At 48.5% G+C, this 21,137-nt stretch overlaps 6 protein-coding genes across 6 annotated transcripts; 2 read left to right on the forward strand and 4 right to left on the reverse strand.

Annotated features, from left to right (window-relative positions):
- Positions 1–1,014: 1,014 nt before the first annotated feature.
- On the reverse strand, positions 1,015–1,577 carry N7455_009186 (uncharacterized protein; the record flags this gene model as incomplete). Its single annotated transcript, XM_065606128.1, has 2 exons — positions 1,015–1,410; positions 1,461–1,577. The coding sequence occupies 2 exons, from the start codon at positions 1,575–1,577 to the stop codon at positions 1,015–1,017; spliced, it is 513 nt and encodes a 170-aa protein (XP_065460593.1).
- Positions 1,578–2,955: 1,378 nt separating this feature from the next.
- On the reverse strand, positions 2,956–3,684 carry N7455_009187 (uncharacterized protein; the record flags this gene model as incomplete). The annotated part of the gene is made up of 1 exon (XM_065606129.1): positions 2,956–3,684. The coding sequence occupies one exon, from the start codon at positions 3,682–3,684 to the stop codon at positions 2,956–2,958; it is 729 nt and encodes a 242-aa protein (XP_065460594.1).
- A 7,101-nt stretch (positions 3,685–10,785) lies between these two features.
- Positions 10,786–12,392, reverse strand: N7455_009188 (uncharacterized protein; the record flags this gene model as incomplete). Its single annotated transcript, XM_040962276.2, has 3 exons — positions 10,786–11,024; positions 11,082–11,217; positions 11,271–12,392. The coding sequence occupies 3 exons, from the start codon at positions 12,390–12,392 to the stop codon at positions 10,786–10,788; spliced, it is 1,497 nt and encodes a 498-aa protein (XP_040807285.2).
- Positions 12,393–13,185: 793 nt separating this feature from the next.
- On the forward strand, positions 13,186–14,097 carry N7455_009189 (uncharacterized protein; the record flags this gene model as incomplete). Its single annotated transcript, XM_040962277.2, has 2 exons — positions 13,186–13,226; positions 13,293–14,097. The coding sequence occupies 2 exons, from the start codon at positions 13,186–13,188 to the stop codon at positions 14,095–14,097; spliced, it is 846 nt and encodes a 281-aa protein (XP_040807279.2).
- Positions 14,098–14,640: 543 nt separating this feature from the next.
- On the reverse strand, positions 14,641–15,925 carry N7455_009190 (alcohol dehydrogenase family protein; the record flags this gene model as incomplete). The annotated part of the gene is made up of 5 exons (XM_040962289.2): positions 14,641–14,698; positions 14,758–14,802; positions 14,857–14,908; positions 14,963–15,741; positions 15,807–15,925. 5 exons carry the CDS (start codon positions 15,923–15,925, stop codon positions 14,641–14,643), a joined length of 1,053 nt encoding a protein of 350 aa, XP_040807272.2.
- Positions 15,926–16,441: 516 nt separating this feature from the next.
- Positions 16,442–16,759, forward strand: N7455_009191 (uncharacterized protein; the record flags this gene model as incomplete). Its single annotated transcript, XM_065606130.1, has 1 exon — positions 16,442–16,759. The coding sequence occupies one exon, from the start codon at positions 16,442–16,444 to the stop codon at positions 16,757–16,759; it is 318 nt and encodes a 105-aa protein (XP_065460595.1).
- Between the last annotated feature and the right edge of the window lie 4,378 nt (positions 16,760–21,137).

The raw sequence follows: 21,137 nt of genomic DNA on the forward strand, positions 1-21,137 counted from the left end.
TGACAATCCGGGCATAAAGTCAGCTGAAGTCCCCTTTGTTCTTGCACCTCAACCACAAGACAGTCATGCAGATTCCAACTACATTACATGCACTGCTAGCCACGGCGTTGCTACTAGCTAGCTGTATCCTTCTCGTGTGGTCTCGTCGAGCAGTTCAGAAAACCCCATTGCACCAGAAACTCGACCTTGCCGCGTTTGCGCCGAAGATCGTTCTACTGGCAGTGCACATGGGACTGAGCTGGAGCAGAAAATGTGAGACAGGGAGAGAAGTGATATTGGGGGTAACCAGTTTATTTCCCTCTGTACTCGTGGTACGTGCCATCACGTTGTTTCTCGGTTTTACGTTAACCACCAGACATCAGTATCTCCGAATAAGCATTTTCCTGCGAAGCCTCCCTAGTGCGCCATATCAGTTGATGATCTGTTTTCCGCTATTTGCGCTTTTCTCGTGCTTGACAAAGATTACGGCCACGGTAGTTGGTACTTACTTTGATCGCCCACTGCGAGTCGTCGTACTCTTCCTTCTCTTTTTGGATCATCTGGGCTTGGGTTCTCTCTTGTGGTGGGTGGACGGGTATACAATGGCCCATGCCAGGACTCGAGCGCAACTGCGTTGCGCTTTGTATTGCACAGTTGGAGTGGCAGCTGTCCTTCTCCTAATTGCAGTCTTGGGGGTTGTTCTATCCTGTTGGCTGCTATCGCTGGAGGTAAATCCTCACCCTCTCGGTGGCAAAGATCATTATTTGCTGCCCTTTCTAACTTTTACAGCTCCAACTACTCATTCTCATGGTCTGGATGGTCATATCGTTTTACGCGGTACGAAGTGCTGGAAGTCCAGTCGGCGAGCATTTGGTTTGTTCAACCCACGTGGTAGGCAACGAATTCTAGGGACATAGGGTCAAGGGCTTCATTGGTGGGCTATCACAGGCTTACTATCGTCGCACACCGGAATTGCAACATTGTGGTGATACGGCTCCGAAATGGCTTTGATGTGCTCAAGCTCAACAGCAAAGACTAATGTCTGGGAAACCCATCTCCTGGCAAAATGGCCAAGTCACCGGCCGATCGATCGTTCCAAACTTTGAGTACACCAATAAGGTTTCCCCGAACTTCATCCAAAGCATTTTCAATGGAAAGCAAGCGAGCTACCTGCTCATCTTGGCGAAGTTTCAAGTGCCTTCCTTCGTTGCATAGCTGAATATTTCCGGCCCGCAGCTTTTCGTTTGCTTCTTCAAGCTGCTTGCCATCTGTGTGTTTGGAAACGCAAGACTCCCACAAACACCGGTAGTACCCCACCAGGCGTGCAGCCTGAAATGCAAGCTCGGTGTCTTCTTCTTCAAGCTGTTTCAATATCTCAAGTACGGGTTGGAAGGGCTCCACAGACAGATTATTCCTCGTGGTGTCGTGATTCTGCGTGTGATTGGTCAGCGGGGTCCTCTATGGCCATATGTCCATCTTACCGGCTGCGAGACTTCATAGCCAGACACCGAGGTATTCTCGGCCGAACTTGCTTGTGCGCTCGGTGGTACCTCTCCATTTCCGTCTTCCATTTCAGGCAATTTGCTGGGACCCTCCATTGTTGGTCGTGTTAGTAAAGACGCTACTATCTAAGTCAGGAAATCAAAGTCTCTTTATAGCCCTGCTCATGCCGCTGCTAATGATAGAGCATGGCCAGAAAAGGCCGATTGAGAAAGGTATACTGCTTGTATAGGATTAGCAATCCCTCAACTATGTGCGGTCGTCCGCCGTCCAACACTCAGCTCAGTCCTCCCCGCAAACACCGTTCAAAACTAAGGTTGGGGCGGATTTCCTTTTCAGAATAATATTCACACTGTTAAAAAAGAAAACGCGTTTGTATCTGATGCGTACGTTTATGTGACCTACATAAAACAGTAACACGGGCTGGTGAAATTCATTCAGGAATGCCTATAGTACCTTCCCGTTGAAACCTAGACAACGAACGTCAAGAGTAAACGGTGTTTTCTGGCGCCCTCAAAAATGCAATGCCTTCCTTTGATACAGGAACCGCCTCCAACTACCAATATGAATTTGTGCCCTCCTGAAATTTCCAATTTTGAGCTGCGTAAGGCCAGGCAAAGCCCTATTCATGCTGCTGTGCTGTATTACAGAGTGCGCAGTAATAGCGACTCCAAGAAGCCCGGGGGGAGCTAATTCAGCGCAATTACTCATCATAGAGCCCAAGTAATGGCTGTAATCTCTACACAGAACCCTTGTCTTGCAATGACCTTTTCTTTTTTTTGCTTTTTAGTTGGTGTAGTAGCAGATGTATGCCAGGGGCTTGAAAAGCCTTAGGTTTGATCTGGTGTTTAGTTCATAGGAATACGAAAGCCATTTAGGTGAGGGCTGTTCATAACTCAACACGGTACATGTAAGTTGAAGTTTTCTACTGTGTTTGGATTGGATGGATGGTTGTTGAATAAAACATTGCAACAACCCGGTTTATTCAGGTCACTAAATCGATTTCTGAATTCTGCTACAGTGATATTCGAAATCAGTTTTAACTCAATTCTCATACTCTTTATCTCCCAAGGACCCACCCCACACTCTAGTCCATATTAGGAAATCATTCCTCCAACCTCACATTTGTCCATGTATCTTTGACGAGCCAGTGCAAATTAAAGTAATCTCATCTCTTGACAATCCCGCAACCCCACCACAGCTGCGCCATGAGGGCAGCCTAATACTGCAAATGGCAACAAGGCCACGACAGGCTTTACCAGGTGAGGCTCAAAGTTCACCATTCAGACAGTTTGGAAGAATCTCAGGGATCAATCAACATATAATTTTGTAGTAGATGTAGCCTGCATATTGCTTTCATTGCGAGGGGTCAGGGCAAATGAAATACATCCATCCATGCATCTATACCAGCGGCAACAACGTATATCATAAGTATGTACGATATTGCACACTGAAACTTTCCACGGCATTCATAGTTCAAAGTTGGTCCGGCCCTAGTGCTTTATCGTACCCGGACAGCGCCCACCTAATCATTTGCTCGGCCTCATCTGGCTTTTCTCGGGCTTTAAGCACTATCCCGAGGCATCGGGCAGCGTCGAGCGTTGCAATGTGGTCCGGCCCTAGCGTTTTGTCGTACCTAGCTAGCGCCCACCTGATCATTTGCTCGGCCTCATCTGGTTTTTCTTGGTCGCTGAATAGTATCCCGAGGCAGAGCGCAGTGTCGAGAGTTGAAATGTTGTCCGTTCCTAGCGCTTTTTTGTACCCGGACAGCGCCCACCTGAACATTCGCTCAGCCTCATTTGATTTGCCTTGGTCCCTAAGCAGTATCCCGAGGGTTTGGGCGGCGTCAACGATTGAAATGTGATCCAGGTCCAGCGCTTGCTCATGCCCAAATAATGCCTGCATGAGTATTTGCTCGGCCCCTTCTAACTTTTGTCGGGTGCTGAACAGCATCCCGTGGCATTGAGTGGCGTCAGAGATCGAATTGTGATCCGATCTTAGCGCTTTATCGTACCCAGCTAGCACCGGCCCAAGCATTTGCTCGGCCTCATCCAACTTTTGTCGGGCGCTAAACAGCATCCCGTGGCATTGAGTGGCATCAGAGATCGAATTGTGATCCGATCTTAGCGCTTTATCGTACCCAGCTAGCACCGGCCCAAGCATTTGCTCGGCCTCATCCAACTTTTGTCGGGCGCTAAACAGCATCTGTGGTATTGAGTGGCGTCAGCGATTGAAATGTGATCCAGTTCCAGCGCTTGCTCATACGGAAATAATGCCTGCATGAGTGTTTGGTCAACAGCGGTAAGCCGAGTTTATTGTATCGGTAGTTGAGGCTTTGTCGGGGCGATTAGAGGCAATTGTTGTCTAGGTATCCCGGGCCTAGTGTGCTGGAATCGTTTGTAGAGGTAAAAAAATCTCACCGAAAGATTTTATGACTTATCACAGACGCGCTAAGAACCTAACGCGCTCTTACAGGCACACATCGACGATTGATTGGCCAATGAGATGTGATTGCTCATACCTTAGAATGACTTCACGTGATATAACTGCTGAGAGGAACCCTTGGTGCGTACCGAGAGGGAACTAACGCCCGGCGAATTGATACACCTCCACCCCTGGAGACCACCACTGGCCTCACTAAGGAACAAGAGCCATATATGACATTTGGAAGTGGGACTAGAGACTTCTTTACCTCTTCAGACCCAGCCGGCCGAGTAGACCTTGCCAACTCCTAGACTGCGACATTGCCCATCCATGGGCACTAGGAAGTGTCCACGGCCCGTGGGCATTTCGAAAATTGACGCCCATCGCCCATCATTGCAAAATTAAGACGCTAAAAGTGTATCCACTCTAATGGGCATTGTCGCAGTCTACCACCAACTCCCATAGGACCAAAAAAAGGTTGGTCCCATGTCCTGGTCCCACGCGAGTATAAGCATTTTCTATTTCGGCTCTATAAATCTGCTAGGTAATCAGGTAAATCTTTAATTATAGAAGGAATTTCTATATAACTTGTATAAGTCACGTTTTTCTGCATGTTTGCATTGTTTACAGTCCCATGGGAGCGGACTAATTGTGACTAAGCACTCACCTAGTTAGTTATGCAAGGTTAGCGGAAATATGTCCGAATACGGACTAGTGCGCCTGGGTGGGGCCTCGGGGGGGAAAGAGAGTGAGAACTGAGTTAAAACTGATTTCGAATATCACTGTAATTGAAGGCTCGACCTCTCGGGGCATTGTTTCTCTCTGCTAGCCCCTTCTGTATCCTTTCCCTCATTTTGCCGGTGGGCATTGTCGGTGAGGTTTGGGCCGCAGACGTTGCATCCACTCCTGTCGAACTTCCTCCTGGGCAACGGCTCTCTCATGTTGCAGCTTTTTTTCTAGGCCCTCATTAAGGGGACCAAACGCCGTGAGAGATTTCCACCACGTATCTGGTCTCAAGCATCTCTCCTGAAGCCGCAGTCGAAGCGTAGTTTTTGATCGCTTCAAGGGAGGTTCAGGGCTGTTGGCAGCCTTGTTCCTTGGCGACGGTTGCATGTTGAAACAATGGTCAAGCAAAGGCATGGTGTCAGATGTATCTCGCAAGCGGCGCGTTGACCGACGAGAGATATTACCCATTATCCAAAACAACGTGGGAGGGGATATGATGCTTTGACTGGGGGAAATCAGGCTATATATCGTCTCCCTTGTCATTACTATCACTAGAAAGTGCTCCGTCTCATAGAACCTGGACAACAGGTCTCTCGTCCCTCATTTAGTCGAATAGAATGAGAAATTAGTGGTCGGTGGCAGGTCCATACTTGGGCGGCCGATAAAGTTGATTGTACTGCCTCCAGACTTGTCTCTCTCCCCCTGTACCCAACTGCTTGAACTTGAGGTCCCGTTGAAGATTTTCAACGTTTTTGATCTTCGGTTACCGGCTTGGCCCCACTGGGATGTTTATGCTTGAACGACAGCATAATTTCCGTCAAACGTTCAGTCCTCAACGCCTTGAATAAGATGTTTAACGCATGGGCTGAATATATAGAGGGCTTGCGGCCTTGCTTGACAGACCAAAAGCAATCATGGTCCTTAGCAGTAATGAGAAGCGTGCGTTCTTCAGACAACAGTGCCGTGAGGCATTGGCAGCCCATATACGTAGGTGACTATATTCCCTCAGTCTAATGAGACGAATTAACGCGCCTCAGTTGACCGACTTGACCTTGTCGTCGCTCCCAGCCAAGTCCGTCTACAGCCATCGGGCGGGGATGGATACGCTTGGTCGATAACGGAATCCAAAAAGAGCCTATTGCAGTCGAACTTGGGCAGTGGAAGTGTGGGCCTGTACCGGTCCATTTGCGAAGAAATAGGCCGGTCGCTTGAGGCGGTTACTCCGCAGACGCTACAGGCTGCCCAATCAGAACGGGACCACCTGCCTAGAGAAGAGGTGAGCATTTTTATCCATCAAGCCGCCCCGAGGGCCTATACAGCGCTGAAGATAGACGCAAGACGCGACCGGCATGTAGCGAAAAGGAAAGCGGATCATTCACGGCAAAAATCCGCGAATTGGAATGCGCCAACCGCGACATGAGCGGCGAGCTTGACCGCACACGCATCCATCTGGAGGAGTCCCTCGGCGAAAACCGCGAAATGCAAGCCAAAGTCCGTCGGCTTCAGGATGAGCTGGAGTGCAATTCATCCCGAGCAAGTCACTTGGAAAACGAGCTGGTTCGTGTCACAGGGGGGATTGCCAAAGCTATGCAGGTGTTACAGGTTCATCAGGCGCAGGAGAGGAGCATGTCAGATTCGTATGGAGACAGACAAGATAAATCCGGTGATGGCATAGACAGCACAGTGCTAGGAACGCCGGCTCCGATACGCGATGGCTCATCTTGACCTCTTTCACATTGCAGTTAGTGTGTGGGCGGGCGTTATGCATGTACGTATGAGAGCTGTTTGCTGATGAATGTCATGTTGTAGGCGAACGACAGCGAACACGTTATTGGGGCCATTCACATCTAGACTATTTGGTGGGCCTTGCGATTACAGAAAAAAGCTGCGAAGGAGAGTCAAAGCTTCGGCGTGTTTTCGTGTTTCCGTGTCGCGTGTTTACGTTATCTTATCGTAAGCTGAGGCTCCAGCCAATGGGACTTTTGAGTGGGTCAAAGTTGAACCCCCGTAATAGGAAATATCATTTTGCTTCAATGGCACCGCGTTTATGGTAATACAAATGACGCGTTTTTAGTTGTAAATTTGCCGATGTTTATTTCTAATAACTTTGGAGGGAGAGTGTGGGCACGAAGGGCTTGTCTGCATTGTGGATGGCCGTGACATGAGGTTCATAGGTGAAACATTCAAGCGTGCTATATATATATATATATATATGATATATCCTTAGCTTCACGTATCACTGATTCCGTGGCATATGTTGCAGTGCCAACCCAATTTGCACGCGGGACACTACCGGTGTTTCCATCCAGCCACCACCCACACCAACACCAGAAATTAGCCCGAACAGTGAAGGCTTTCTTCGTGTACTGGCGCTCAAAGGTCAAGGCGAGCAATGTTGGTCGTTTTACCTGAGCCAATATCCGATCACCTTCCTTGCCTGTCAATATATTCGGGAAGCCAACACCTTACCCAACATAACGCGCTCATATGCGCTTGAATGACTCGAGGTTGTGATAAGCAGTCTTGTTGGCCGCGTTCACCAGCATCTTCAGTTCGCCCTCATCCCCCAATTGCTCGAAGAGTTTGCTCTGATTGGTCAGTATATAGTGGGGTTGACTGGGCGGTCAAGGCTTACGCGTAAAAGCTCCTCCGGTGAACAGCAGCTTTTCAACTCCTCAGGCAGACCTTTGGCTTCGGCACTCCATGGGTAGTGTGGAGGATTCTTCATGATCAGCCTTTTTACAACCTCAGCCAAAGCGAATAGCTTCAGAGTTGCCGCGTCCATCTCGGCTGCATCGATTTGGCAGCTGTGCTCCACTCCCGCTACAACATGGACCACCGTTAGTAAACTGTGCTCATGTGGCCCACCAGCTGCGCTCAGTTTCCCCACTCACCGATCCTGACCCCACCGGACTCTGTGAGCAACATGGTGTCGGCACTCAAGGCGGCGAGGGCTCTCCCGCGACCGCGCAGATATTGAATTCCTTCGAGGACCTATCAGGCATGAGCACCACTTTCTCATGTCGGGCGCTGAGACTAGCACTTACCGGCCGAACAATTGCGGCAACCTCACCCTCAGTAATAGTGCACCTCGATGCGAGGATCTGACTCACTGAGAGCTCTACTGACTCCCAGACCAAAAATACCTGATCCTCCCAACAGTAGCACCCCAGCAGACCCAGAAAACTGGGATGAGAGAATTGACTCCTGGTTTCCAACAGTGGCTTGACAGACGAAAACTGCTGCTTCAGAAGGTGGATATTGACCAGAGCCACTTTGTTGTTTCTGTGCCGGGCCAAGAAGACGGACTGTCCTTGGGAAATCACCACGATCGCCTCATACGTCAGCCATGGGTTTTGGAAAACCGGCTGAAGATTCCAAGCTTGGTCTTGATCCTTCAGCTGCGCTGGTTCAGGATGAGCCGGAGCAGAAGTAGTTGCCGCTGGGTCGGGCTGGGGCCTGGAAGACGGTGCAGATGGATGGGTTGGTTTTTTTAAAGTGGCCCAATCGGGTGTTCCGTCACACCACACAGTAGGGGGTCTAGATGGCTGACGCTGAATGGAATCCATCTTAGGAGCGTGTCGAGTGCGAGGGGATAGCTTTGATTTGGCGGTGCCAGGAACCCTGAGTAGAGGGAAATGTTGCGGAGTGGTTGAGGCATCCACCCTATTTAATATTAATGGAGCCGCAGAGATGACTGCCACCCTATGGAACTAGATTGATGCTGACCCATCAAAGCCGAGCATGGGCTGTTGTACGGGTGTCCAACGACGTCAGTGATCAAGCGTTGAAAGTTGCTGTTACACAAACGGTCGTCGCGGTAGAAACCGGCCCTGCCCCGCAAAAATGTACGGGTTCAATGTTTATGCATCCCAGAATTGGAATGAGATAAGGTACTGTTTGTCTTTACTTAGAAACGATGGTGCGTATCGCCCGGGTGAATCCCGTAATATCGAATAAAATGGTCTCGTGCATTCATCAGCCACCTCTCATTTTATCTGAAATCTACTCCTACGGCCGGAAGCGATCGGGAACCCGTCTCTGTCGAGCAGATCGACGGACAACGGATGAGCTTGAGGGGATAGAGACCGGGAAACGATCTGAACGCCGGGCAAGCCGAGGCGATCGAGGCTGCGAGGGTACTGTTGGAACACCCGACCCCCCTGCTATGTGTATGACTTCGAGAGGCCTTTCTGTAATCGACTCGCTAGTAACATCTCCAGCCACGGAAGAGGAAAGGAGGGCGCTGAAAGACCCGTGGCATCGACTGTATCCGTAATTAGTGAACAGAGCACGGGAATAAAGGGTGATGAGTTACGTACTGTGTCGGGCAAGAGGTGTTATTCCCGGGCAACCGATGGGCAAGCCAGCCGTTCATGCACCCCAAATGAACCACCCCCTTACATGCATCGCATTGCAGCATGACGGGATCATCGCTGTCTTCCTCAAAGCAGATCGGACACACCTCGCCATCTGGACAGGACCCTTGGTCGAAGCTGTGAATCTGGATGCAGTGCAGTCCACCGTGCTCATTGTTGATGGACAGGATGGCTGGATCATTCGGTGAAACATCCCAGGGCACCCGATCCATTGCAAGCATATCTGACGTGACTTCACGACCAGGAGGCTGAGATACCTCTAACCATGTGGGGGCAGGAAGTCCCGGGAAGGTGATCTCGTCAATATCCCATATCGGAGGAGAGAGCGTATGTGGCTCAGAGGAAATTCCGGCTGATTCCTCTTCTATATCATCAACCTCTTCAGCTGTAAATTGCGAGAAAAGATGGCGCGGAGATGTCTGCGATTGGACCTAGCTACGCACGGCTGCGTTAAACCACCGCTGTTTGACATCGTTCTGCTGACGTTCAGCGGGCTCGAGGTATAAGCCCATAGCCCATCGATGGGCCTAAGGACTAGACGTAGGAATGGTCCGGTTCCGGTCCCAACTTTGAAGACTGGGACCGGACCATGCGGTCTTTGGTCTTTTTTCGTAGCAGGTCGGACCGCACCACAGTCCCCCATGGTCTTATGCGGTCCCCCGGCTAGGGGACCGCAATTGCATACACCTACGAAATTACAACATCAACGCCTCTACTATAACACCCTAGACAAAAGATAGTTCAACTTTCTATATAACTTATTTGATGTATTTTCAAAGGGGTAGCTGCTAATTAATGAGAGTTATCGTAGTGAATACCAATAGAGTGGTTAAATACAGTAAAAAATGAGGATGAATCATCAGATTGTAAATACAGTAATTATGAGAATCAATGTGTAGCCTAGATTCTCTTTTATACTTTCTGATTAAAGAAGCCACATGCTCTACTAATGAAATTCAGTATTACGTAGTATATTCTTCCAAGCATGAGTGAACTTGCAGAATTTTTGAGGTTTCGGTCCTATATGTGAGTCTACCGGTCTTTCGGCGGTCTTTTCAAGTCCCCAGCGGTCCCGGACCTCATACACCGCAGTATAGTGGGTCTCAGTAGCCAATCACCAAACAGACTATAGTCAGACCTATCCATAATTTAATTGTAACTATCCTTTATTGGTGACCTCACCCAGCCGAGAGGGATCAGGAACGTGTATAGTTTGGCCGTGACGGGTCACCTGTCGCTGCGGTCTTAGACCTTAGCGTCAGATAGAGCCCAAATGACCCGGGCCAAACTAGGAATCTTAGGGCTCCGAAAGAAATAAATAAATGCGAATATGAATAAATGAATATCGTATTCGCGCTGTTAAGATAAGTGATTGTCTGATTGTTTCAATTGATTGACTTAAGGAGTTATCATTTACAGGCGCGGGATGCCTCATATATATCTGCTCCTAATCCCTGCCATCAGGTTCAGCCACGGTGATACTCATCAACGATATTCATTCATTCATATTCGGAATTTATTTATTCCTTTCGGAGCCCTACATGCGGGTGCTCCCGAACCTCCTCGCACAACCACGCGAGGAACGGCAGTGAGTCTGCCTCACATTCCAGGAGACTTATGGGGGCCTATTCGTTCCCGAACAGTACTTTCCCTGGATTTATGAGAAGATTCCCATGCACTAAATTCTGTGTTAATTAAGAAGGGATTGTAGAGAATTATCTTCATCAACCGTATGAGGGTTTTCTCAGTCTACAAGCTGGACGAAGCCTTCACATAATTAACCTTCATGCTTTTCCACATGCTCAACCTGTGCTGCAAAAAGCGCGATTTTTGCTGTTTCAGCGGCCTCCTGATAGGTCATAGACTTGTCGCCGTAGTACTTGACCTCGAAAAGTTTATCAATCTCCTCCAAAGATAGTCCAGCTGTCTCAACGTAAAAGTACCAGCAAATGGGGGTAAAAACGAAATTTGTCACAGCAAACACCAGATAAAATTTCCACCCTAGGTTCTCGATCCCTGAAAGACAAGTAAGTTAGAAGAAGTAAAAGTAACATGGAATGGTTTGGAGCGTACCAACTGGCGTGACAGAAACGATAACATAAACACCGAGCCAATTCGTGACCATAGCGATGGCACTTCCAAGGTTTCGCGTGTGATGTGAGTTGATTTCTGCTGGATACATAAATGGTATCACCAAGAATGAGAGACCCTGCGGTATAAAGTTAGAGGGGAAACCAGTTCGAATGCTTGGAGATCACCAACGAAGAAAAAGTAGTAAAGGAAGATGAATGCCACAGCAACACCATTGAGAGCGTGGGTGCCGATTCCGAGACCAAGTGCAGCCATAGCAAAGCAAAGGCATTGTCCTGCGGAGCCATAAATCAGGAGTCGACGGCGACCGATTCTGTCAATGACGAAGACAGCCATCCCGGCCCAGAACATCCACTGCATGGAATCCACAGCAGATAAAACCAGAGCCATTCGGTCGCTAAACCCAAATGACCGTTTCAGAACAACAGGCAGATAGTAAGCGACAACGTTTATACCACCAAACTGCTGCATAAAGTTCACCCCTGCTCCTAGCGCAATTCGACGGAAGGTTTGTTGAGGGCCGTTGCTGAATACGGCGCGCCATCCAGATTGCTGAAATTCTGTCTCGTGTGCTACCGTGTCTTCAATTGACCGAAGCGCCGTCCATACTTCAGTGTCAGATTCCGGCTTGGCTAGGAGGCGTGCGATAGCCGCTTTTGCAGCACTGGATTTTCCCCTTAAACAAAGCCAGCGGGGAGACTCTACCATCAAAGGAATCATCGCTGCTGTAAGGACAGCAAGTATCGACTGAAAACCAAGAGGGAAACGCCAGCTGACTTGGTGATCAGGAATATATGTGAATCCAAAGTTGATCCAGTTTGCAAGAACAAAGCCAAACACCAGGTGTGTGAGTTGTATAGACATCAGCTTGCCCCGTAACTCAGGCTTGCAGGCCTCACTCTGCCACATGGGCACTGTCGTGGTATTCATACCAACCCCGAGACCCGCAACAACACGACCAATGATTAAATGAGGAAGGGTATAGGCAGAAGCCTGAAGGATACCGCCGATTGTGAGGAATGTGCAGGCCAAGATAATCGACCGTCTTCTGCCAAGTCTGTCGCCCAAACCCATTGCAAGAAAAGCCCCAACGACACAACCAAGCACATATGTAGAGACGATTTGGCCCTGAATGGTGGTATCGGGATGGTTGAACTGTTGCTGGAACGCGGGGTTGGAGAGGATACCACCGAAAATTCCTTCATCATATCCAAACAGCATAAATGCCAGTCCGCAACAGGCCGTGACGCCGATTGACAAGCAGCGGCCCTCTAGTCTGAGTGTAAGATTCATTATGATCGATCAATGGCATGTAGTGAGTGACGAATAGTGAAAAGGAACAAATGTTGCTTGGCCTCTTCGTAATTGGATGTGAAGAAAACAGAACTTTCCTTCATTATATAGCACAATATGAAAGAAACAGGAGAGATGATGGGTGCTCACTCATATGTAGAGGATCTCTGAGGGGCGGCTTTTATCCATGATCGATGGCTAGCCAAACTCAATTTCATTCAATTATAGACTACTGATTGCAAAGTAAGGCATATAACCTACATCTAGTGATGATGCGATTCTCATACCGGTGAATGACCTCATGCTCAATCCCTTCCAATAAAAAAGGGGATTTTGAGGACTTTAGACTCCTAATTGAATATCATAACAATGCTATCCTCCTCTCCTATGCCTTAAAAAACTCCACTTGGCTATAGTAAAGCCGTATCGACTGTGAATGCTATATGCTAAGCCTTAAAATTCTTACTCCTACCCCAAGGTGTTTGGGTTCCATAGTTAGATTACCCCGGAATCCATATTTTGAGTCAAGTTATCCGCGGTTGTTTGCCCCAGACGCATTGAACATTTCCCAATCGGGAACGCGGGGAAATTAATTTATTTTTCCCAAATTTTGGATTTTATTTGGAGATCAACCCTTGTTGGTTGATCTTTGGCCGAATCGGTTGGACATTCAAATTTGACCCATATAGCCGTCTGGAGGCAATAAGAATGTTTGCTTTTCGCTTATAGCGCAAGAAAGAGGAGAATATTTACGAACACAAAAACCAAGAAATCAGCATCCCGATCGATCATCATGGCTCTTACCGCAATTATTACAGGAGCTACGGGCGGAATGTACATTGATCTAGAATCCCAACCACGTGAGATACGATACAGAAACAGCTGACAATATTCATGTAGTGGTCGATCCATAGCGCTTCGTCTTGTCAGCCAGGGCTATTCGGTTGGCATCAATGACATTCCAGAAGCTTCACAAAAGATTGATGCCTTCGTAGATGAGCTGAACAGCGCAGCTCATATTCCTGCCAGCCTTGCAGCGGGCTCACAAACGAAGAGACCGCGTGCTCTAGCCATTCCTGGTGATGTGTCGTCTGCTACTGATGTTGCATCAATGGTCTCAAAGACCGTTTCCAACCTGGGGCCTTTGACACTGATGATCGCCAATGCGGGAGTCGCACCTGTGATTCCTATGCTTCAAACAAAGAAGGCGGACATTGAAAGTGTTTTCGCAGTCAACGTTGGCGGTGTTTTCAACTGTTATGCCGAGGCTGCTCGACAAATGATTTCACAGGGAGACCCTAAAACTGTAGCCGGCATCGAAAAGTACAAGCTTCTCTGTGCTGCATCGATAGCAGCATTCCGAGCATTCCCCGCATGTGGCATATATTCTGCCAGCAAGTTTGCAGTACGAGGCTTGACACAGTCAATGGCTAGCGAGATGGCCCCCCACAATATAACCGTCAACGCATATGCCCCTGGAATTGTGGGTACATCGATGTGGGAGAAGGTTGACGAAGCTTTGGGGAAAATCGAGGGCCGTGCCAAGGGAGAAAGCCTAGCGCTTTACAGCAAAAGTATCACTCTTGGGAGGACAAGTGTTCCCGATGATGTTGCGGGTTTGGTTGGAGGTTTCCTTGCAACTAAGGACTCGGACTACGTCACAGGTCAAACAATCTTGGTTGATGGAGGGATTGTATTTACTTGAAACCGAGCTGAGAAGTCGGCTTCGCGCTTATTATAAACACGCGAGGGGTTTGCCCCTGCATCAATACACTTGATTAGGAACTATTACAAAATCCTGCACTTACTAAATTTCTACCTACTCATTACGAGAAAATGTAGTGTAGTGAAGGGCAGATACTGTAGATTTAGAATAGCTGGCGGCTTTTTCTTCTTCTTTCGAGCTCCCCTCTTCCTCAGCCCGTCTATCTCTATTGTCAATCTGGAATTGCTAAGCTTCTTCTACTATTCTATGGTAAAAGCATGATGTTTTGTTCAAATAATGAAGCTCAGAGCCTCCATCTCTCTCTCGGCCTCTAGCTCAGTATATGTATCTGGGAATCTACTCATTGCTAGTCTCCACCTCGTCTGATGAACACAGAAGATATTGTCCTCTCCAATTCTAGTTCCAAAGATTCAGGTAATACATAGTTTGGATTTATCGACAATTTTTGTATCTAATAGCCTGAAACCGAGCTCTAGGGCGACATAATACTCAAATTCCCTGCTCAATACTGTTCAAGGGAGGCTATTTCCCAGCCTCAAAGATAATCTTCTGCGATTTCATGAGATGGAAGTCCTCGAAGCTATGATTATCAAACGTTAGCTACAATATTTTCGTAGTGGAGGTATTGATGGAGGTCACCTTTGGGGAGCCTGCGACAGTGGGCGTATGTCTGCAGTCAAAGGTCTAAAACCAGATCAGCACTGCTCATTAGGAAAACAAGTGGACAGATATATTTACTCGTAAAGACTTTGGTTCCGGACAAATTCCGCTAAGGCTTCTGGGAATACACCTGTCATTGAATGATTAGTAGGCTGCTACCGTGATGATATCCGAGAATACGAACTTCGAACTGGGCATCTTCCAAGTTGAATGGACAAATTCTTCGAGTATGCCTCAAATCCAGTCCACGGCAGGTTTTCATTATGCACTCCAACACTGGAGATCCGGCCGAATGGTCTCAGGAGATCGAAGCCCATTCGTAGGGCATCACTGTGACCGACCACCTCAATCACGGTATCCGCACCACGGCTGTTCGTAAGTTCCATGACCCTATCCTTCAACCCCTGTTCGTCTTTCTCATAATTCCATGCCTCTGCCCCGAGCTTCTCTGCTTCCTGCAAGCGCGATGCAACTTTGTCAATGGCCAGGACATGTCCTGGGCGATAGGATAGTGCGTTGATAAGAGCAAAGAGACCAACGGGACCACAACCAAACACTAAAACAGTGCTATTGTTGATTTCCTTTTCATCAATTCCCCTAAACGCGTTTAAAGCTGCAAAGTACCCCGTAGGAAAGATATCCGCCATAAAGACTAGCTTGATCTTGTCAATTGCCTCCGGGGTTTGGACAAGCGATGAGTCGGCCAGTGGTACACGCACGTACTCGGCCTGGCCGCCATCAAGAACTGGCGATCCAAAAAGTTTGGACTCGGCACATCTTGAGCTCATGCTGCGAGAGCAGTAAAAGCACACACCACAGCTGGTTGTGAAAGGCGCAATCACATCATCGCCCTTGCGAAAGTTCTTGATAGCAGATCCTGTCTCCCAGACCTCTCCGATGAACTCGTGGCCCATGATAAAGTTAGCTCCAGATGGTTGGTGGCCACGATACACATGAAGTTCACTGGCGAGATTTTAGCAACCGCTATGAGAAAAACTCGCGGATCAACAATTGAGTGTAGTACACACCTTCCACAAAGCGCTGTATATTGAACTTTGACAACAACATCTGTTGGATGCTGAATTGTAGGAATTGGCCGCTCTTCCAAAACCACTCGGAAAGGTTCTTTGAATACAACAGCTTGCATTGTGGCAACGAAATTGGATACTGCAGGATTTGAGGAAGAACTTGCTAAAATGTTCGTCTTATCACTCTCATGGAACCAGGTCTGGTATCACGGGTATAACTTAAGTTCAAATATTCCGTAAGATCCGTATACTGCTTGTTGATACAGCCACGGCCAAAGGCATGGAATGGGAATCTACATAGCCGCGGAACGAGATTTAGAGCCGAAAGCACAGTATTGACTTTTCCGGAGTTCCCCTGACTCTCTTGTGTTCTTGGAAGAGGTTTATTATTGATTGGCTGATATTTGGACCTCGGCATGATGATATTCGTATGAAGCAATAGTGAATACGCGGTTATATGTGTCAAAGCAAGGATTTTATATAGAAAGTAGAAAGCGTACAGCTTATAATACATCCAGATAATTGGAAAACTCAAGATAGTCTTTCATCTTTCGCTCTCAATAAGTATCTTGCTCGAACAACCATCTATTGGACATCATATTTTTCAAATCATGGACACCCCGAAAAAAAGCGAAATGACTGACATTTTGCTTCAAAAGCTCAATGATCCGTCTCTTCTGGTGAAGTCTGGGTTAGTCAATGGAGAAGAACGAAAGGATGCTGCTGGCAAAACATTTCCCGTGATCGAACCATCCAGTGGAAAGGTCCTCAACTGGTGTGCAGACCTATCCAAGAAGGACTTGATCGACGCTCTCGATAGTGCTCAAGTGGGATCTGCAAAGCTGTTTGAAAGCACGACTGCCAAACAGAGAGGACTTATACTGAAGGAATTCTGTCGGTTAATTCTCTTGAATGCAGATGACTGTATGTGCCCGTCCCTGCTCCCCCCATAGAGAGCATGAATGGCATTAATTGACGGTGAATACATCCAGTGACAACAATCCTCTCTCTAGAGAATGGAAAAACTCTTTCAGAGGCAAAAGGGGAGATTAATTATGCGGCATCTTTTGTATCATGGTTTGCCGAGGAGGCCCCTCGAGCCTATGGAGATGTGATCCCATCGTCATACAGCAACACAGAGGTTTTTACCTTTAAGGAATGTTGGATGCCTCAGGCACCAACTGCGTGGATGCCTTGGGCATCAACCTGTAGGATAGACCAGATAGTCTCCGCACCTCTCTCTCTTCTCCCTCTCTCCGCCAGTCCGTCCAATTCATTACTGTTTTACCTGCATACATTATTCATACGTATTGCTTTAGGTTATGAGCTCTTTTTTCTGCTAGTTGGACCACTAGCAACTCTTTACTCTGAAGCTATTTTCATCTGGAGATTTTTGACGATCTCGCCCCACAGTGTGGACCCACCCCAGTGCGTGGGACATTGTGTTGATCAGCCAATTACATCCAGGAAATCCTTCATCACCCGCCGGTTTTAGCTCCGTAAAAGCTTCGTTTTCGGCCAATCATGGCCGACGCCGTCGACTCGGAGAGCGAGGGGGACACCGGTCCCCACCCTTCCGTCCCATCGACGAACCCGATCGATCCGAATGCTGTCGCATCGGACGATGCCATCCCGTCTACACGTGTTGTGAGCATTAGGGGATGGAGCAAGAAGCCGTCCCATCAGGGACAACGACTTCCAACAATTGCAGCAGTCAAAATCCAGAAGGTTGGAATCTTGGAGTACAATGAGACTGACCCTTCGGCCTGGAAACAATCGGTCTTTTTCCAATTGACTCCGCATCGCTTGGAATGGCTCATCGACAGCGACATTCCTCGCCCTGAAGAGGAAGATGTTACCGCCGAATGCTGGTACTACTGGTCTCGCCTGGTGGCAAGCTGGATGTATCTCCAAATTGACAAAACACTGCAAAGCAAGCTGCGAACTTTGCCAGAGATCCCAACGCTCGCTGACGAAATGTGCGATATGCTTATGTCGTTGACGCAAGGAGGAGATCGGATGCAATCGGCAGAGATCGACATGAAGAAATACGATACCATGAAGCGATCAGATTACAACTCAGCAAGCGACTACATTGACGCATTCCGTCGTCAGTATCATGCACTCGCTCGATTCAAAGTTGCACCACACCCATCACACGCCTTGTCCCTGTCGTTACGAAACCTTGATTCGGAGATCAAGAAGGTTCAATTCATCAGAGAAGAAATCGCTAGCCTGGAGCCCAAGAAGCTAGATCTAGCCAAGGTCGAAGAGTACTGGAGAGCACTTCAGGCAGCATCTGTTATTGAAGGAACCTCCAACGCCGTCTACAACAATGCCAGTCGCGGCCGGGGTGGCGGACGTGGTGGACGTGGAGGAAATCGTGGTGGCCGCAGCGGTCACAACGACAAAACTGAGTCCAAAGAGAAGGACAAAGACGCCGTCGATGATGATACTAACAAAGACACTGCCGTCAAGAAGAAGAAGAGGGGTCTTCGCAAGCAACCTCCCGACGGCAAAGACATACACGAATACGCTCGCGAGATGCGTAATGGCAGTCAGAAGGACGAAGCCAACACTATGTGCTCCTTCTGCGGCTTTGGCCCACACCCAGCCAAACGATGTGCATACCTTAGCAGCAATCCGCCGGCTGCATGGGAGCCGTCAGGTAATTTATGGGCCTATTCAAAAGCCATCCAGAGAGCACAACGCCAGCCGGATGGACATAGCAATATGATCGTCGCTGCTGCCAAAGCCGTCGACAGATGCGACAACTGGCTTCTCGACACTGGTTCTGACAAGACATTGACGCACGATCTCGACGACTTCCATACGTACCAAATCGACCGTCCAGAAGACGCCTACGCGTACAAAGATTACTCTGGAAATAGAGTCATTACGCTAGGCCATGGAGAGGTGATGGTGAGAGCTGCCTTACCTGACGGAGGAGAGTACACATTCATGACAACTGGGTACTACACACCTGGAGGTCACGGCAAGCTGTTTGGGATGCAAAAGCTTCTGGATGAACAAGACATTTCCTACGATACACGCACAAAGTACCTTACCAATGGACAAGGTGACGTTCTAGGATACGCGGACACGTTGACCGGTGTCCCATACCTTGTCAGTCCGAAGGACGACAATGATCTCGAAGACGCGAGTCTAGATTCAGATGATGAAGACGACATCGGCTACGTCAATCAAGTGCAGTTCGATGACCCCAATGAAGCAAATCCGGATCCCAATGACTACGATCCTAACGACATCGGATACGATCCTGACGAGATAGTCGGCGATCCCGATGACACCTTGCCGGATCCTGACGACTTCGATCTCGGAAATATGACAGAATCTGAAGATGATGACAACGTCGGTTTCGTCAGCAAAGTGACCGCATACGACATTCATCGCCGCCTCGGACACGCCGGAAAGGCACGAATCGCTTCTACACTACACCATGCAGAACAACTCGGTGACGAAGAGCAATACGGGACTGAACAATTTGACTGTGATGCCTGTCTCCTTGGCAAATCGAAGCTAAAGATCTCTCGTCAACCACAAACCAGAGTACAAGACGCTGGATGGAAATTTCATGTCGACACACAGCCAATGAAACCTGCCGGACCAAATGGAGAAAGCTACTGGCTGCCTATCGTCGATGATGCCACACGATTCATGGAAGGAATCATGTTAAAGAACAAGAACGATGCCTACCACAAGCTCACTGCTTTCTGCGAGAAAATCAAGCTTCTCACAGGCAGATACCCAGGTGTATGGCGCCTAGATGGCGGTACGGAATTCAAAGAGTTTATCACATGGGGTGAGAGACAGGGTATGACCTTTGAAGTCACACCTCCGTATACCGCAGAGCCCAATGGCACCGTGGAGCGTTTTGGTGGTCATATTAATGACATCCAGAGAACGATGATCATTGACGCCAATATGTCGGAAGACATGTGGCCGTACGCCACTGAAACAGCAATTTACATTAACAATCGTCTTGTCAATCCGAAGTACAAGATCTCGCCGCTGACGCACTGGCGTCAAGAACTCAATATTCAGAACCCAGAGCCTTCTCTCAAGCATCTCAAACCATGGGGGACAACTGCATATGTGCACATTCCTAAGGCTAAGAGGGTACAGGCAAAGAAAGCAACACCACGTGCATGGAAGGGAATGCTCGTCGGTTATGAGGGGGACGGTGGTCACATCTACAAGGTGTGGAATCCAGTCACCAAGAAGGTGACAATGTCTCGTGATGTTACATTTCCACAACATGGAGATAACGACGATGATGATCTGGGACCAATTGAGATTGTCAATGATCCTACTGATCCTAAGGATCCTGACGACGACGATGCCGTTGAATTCATACCTGTCACGTCGATGAACAATGATGAAATCTCTAAGCCAGAGAAGACACAACAACAGGTCGTACGCACTTTGCCGGCACGAACACAATCAACAAGCACTCTGCCAGTACAGACACCAGTGCAAATGGCTGTACAACAACCTGTCACGCCGTCGACGATCCATCTTCCGACGATTCACGGAAGCGCGTCCACAATGCCTTCAACACCACGCAAACCTTCGCAACAGAGATCAATTGCCCCGCCATCAGCTCGACGGAAACTGTTCCGTACACTCCTTCCTACTGTGCAAGAAGAGCCAATGATGACAGGAGCAAGGATCACAGAGATCACAGACAATTCTACGAGTGAGAACACTCTACAGGCTTCATCTTTTAGAAGGAAAAGAGAAGACCTGGGGAAAAGACTCGAAGCTCTGACATCTGGCATATCTCGCATCTCAGCAACAATGGACGATGTTCGGAATGAAGCTAACAGAATTGAGAGAGCTGTTACCGCAGTAGCAGAGGTCACCACACCTTCGCCTGTACGACAGACAGTTGAGTACCAATACCCTTTCTCCTCGCCGATCCAGACAGATGTTCCTACACCAAACAACGCCTCGCCAAGTCGTGACAACACTCCTGTCACCGCACGATCAGAGGTAACGCCAGTACGAGAAATCATCTCAATCGAATCGTCACCCGATCCCACTACACAAGACACAGCAGCTACGCCAGCTATTCCGCCACCACGTCGATCGAGACGAGCCAATATTGGCATTCCCCCCGACCGGTACCATGACCCGAAGCAGAAATACCTTACGGTCGAATACGAGAAACGAGACCGAGACATTCATCGTGCCGCCACACGGGTACGAGCGGATGCCAATGGTGGTAACAATTTGACGGAGGGGGGAGGACAGGGATCTGCGGGATCTAGTGGATATGCTGCAGCAGCCGTTGAAGCCGACGACGAG

Source organism: Penicillium solitum (genome assembly GCF_028829755.1).
Source record: "Penicillium solitum strain IBT 25940 chromosome Unknown utg000006l_segment0_segment0, whole genome shotgun sequence".
Taxonomy (NCBI): Eukaryota; Fungi; Ascomycota; class Eurotiomycetes; order Eurotiales; family Aspergillaceae; genus Penicillium; species Penicillium solitum.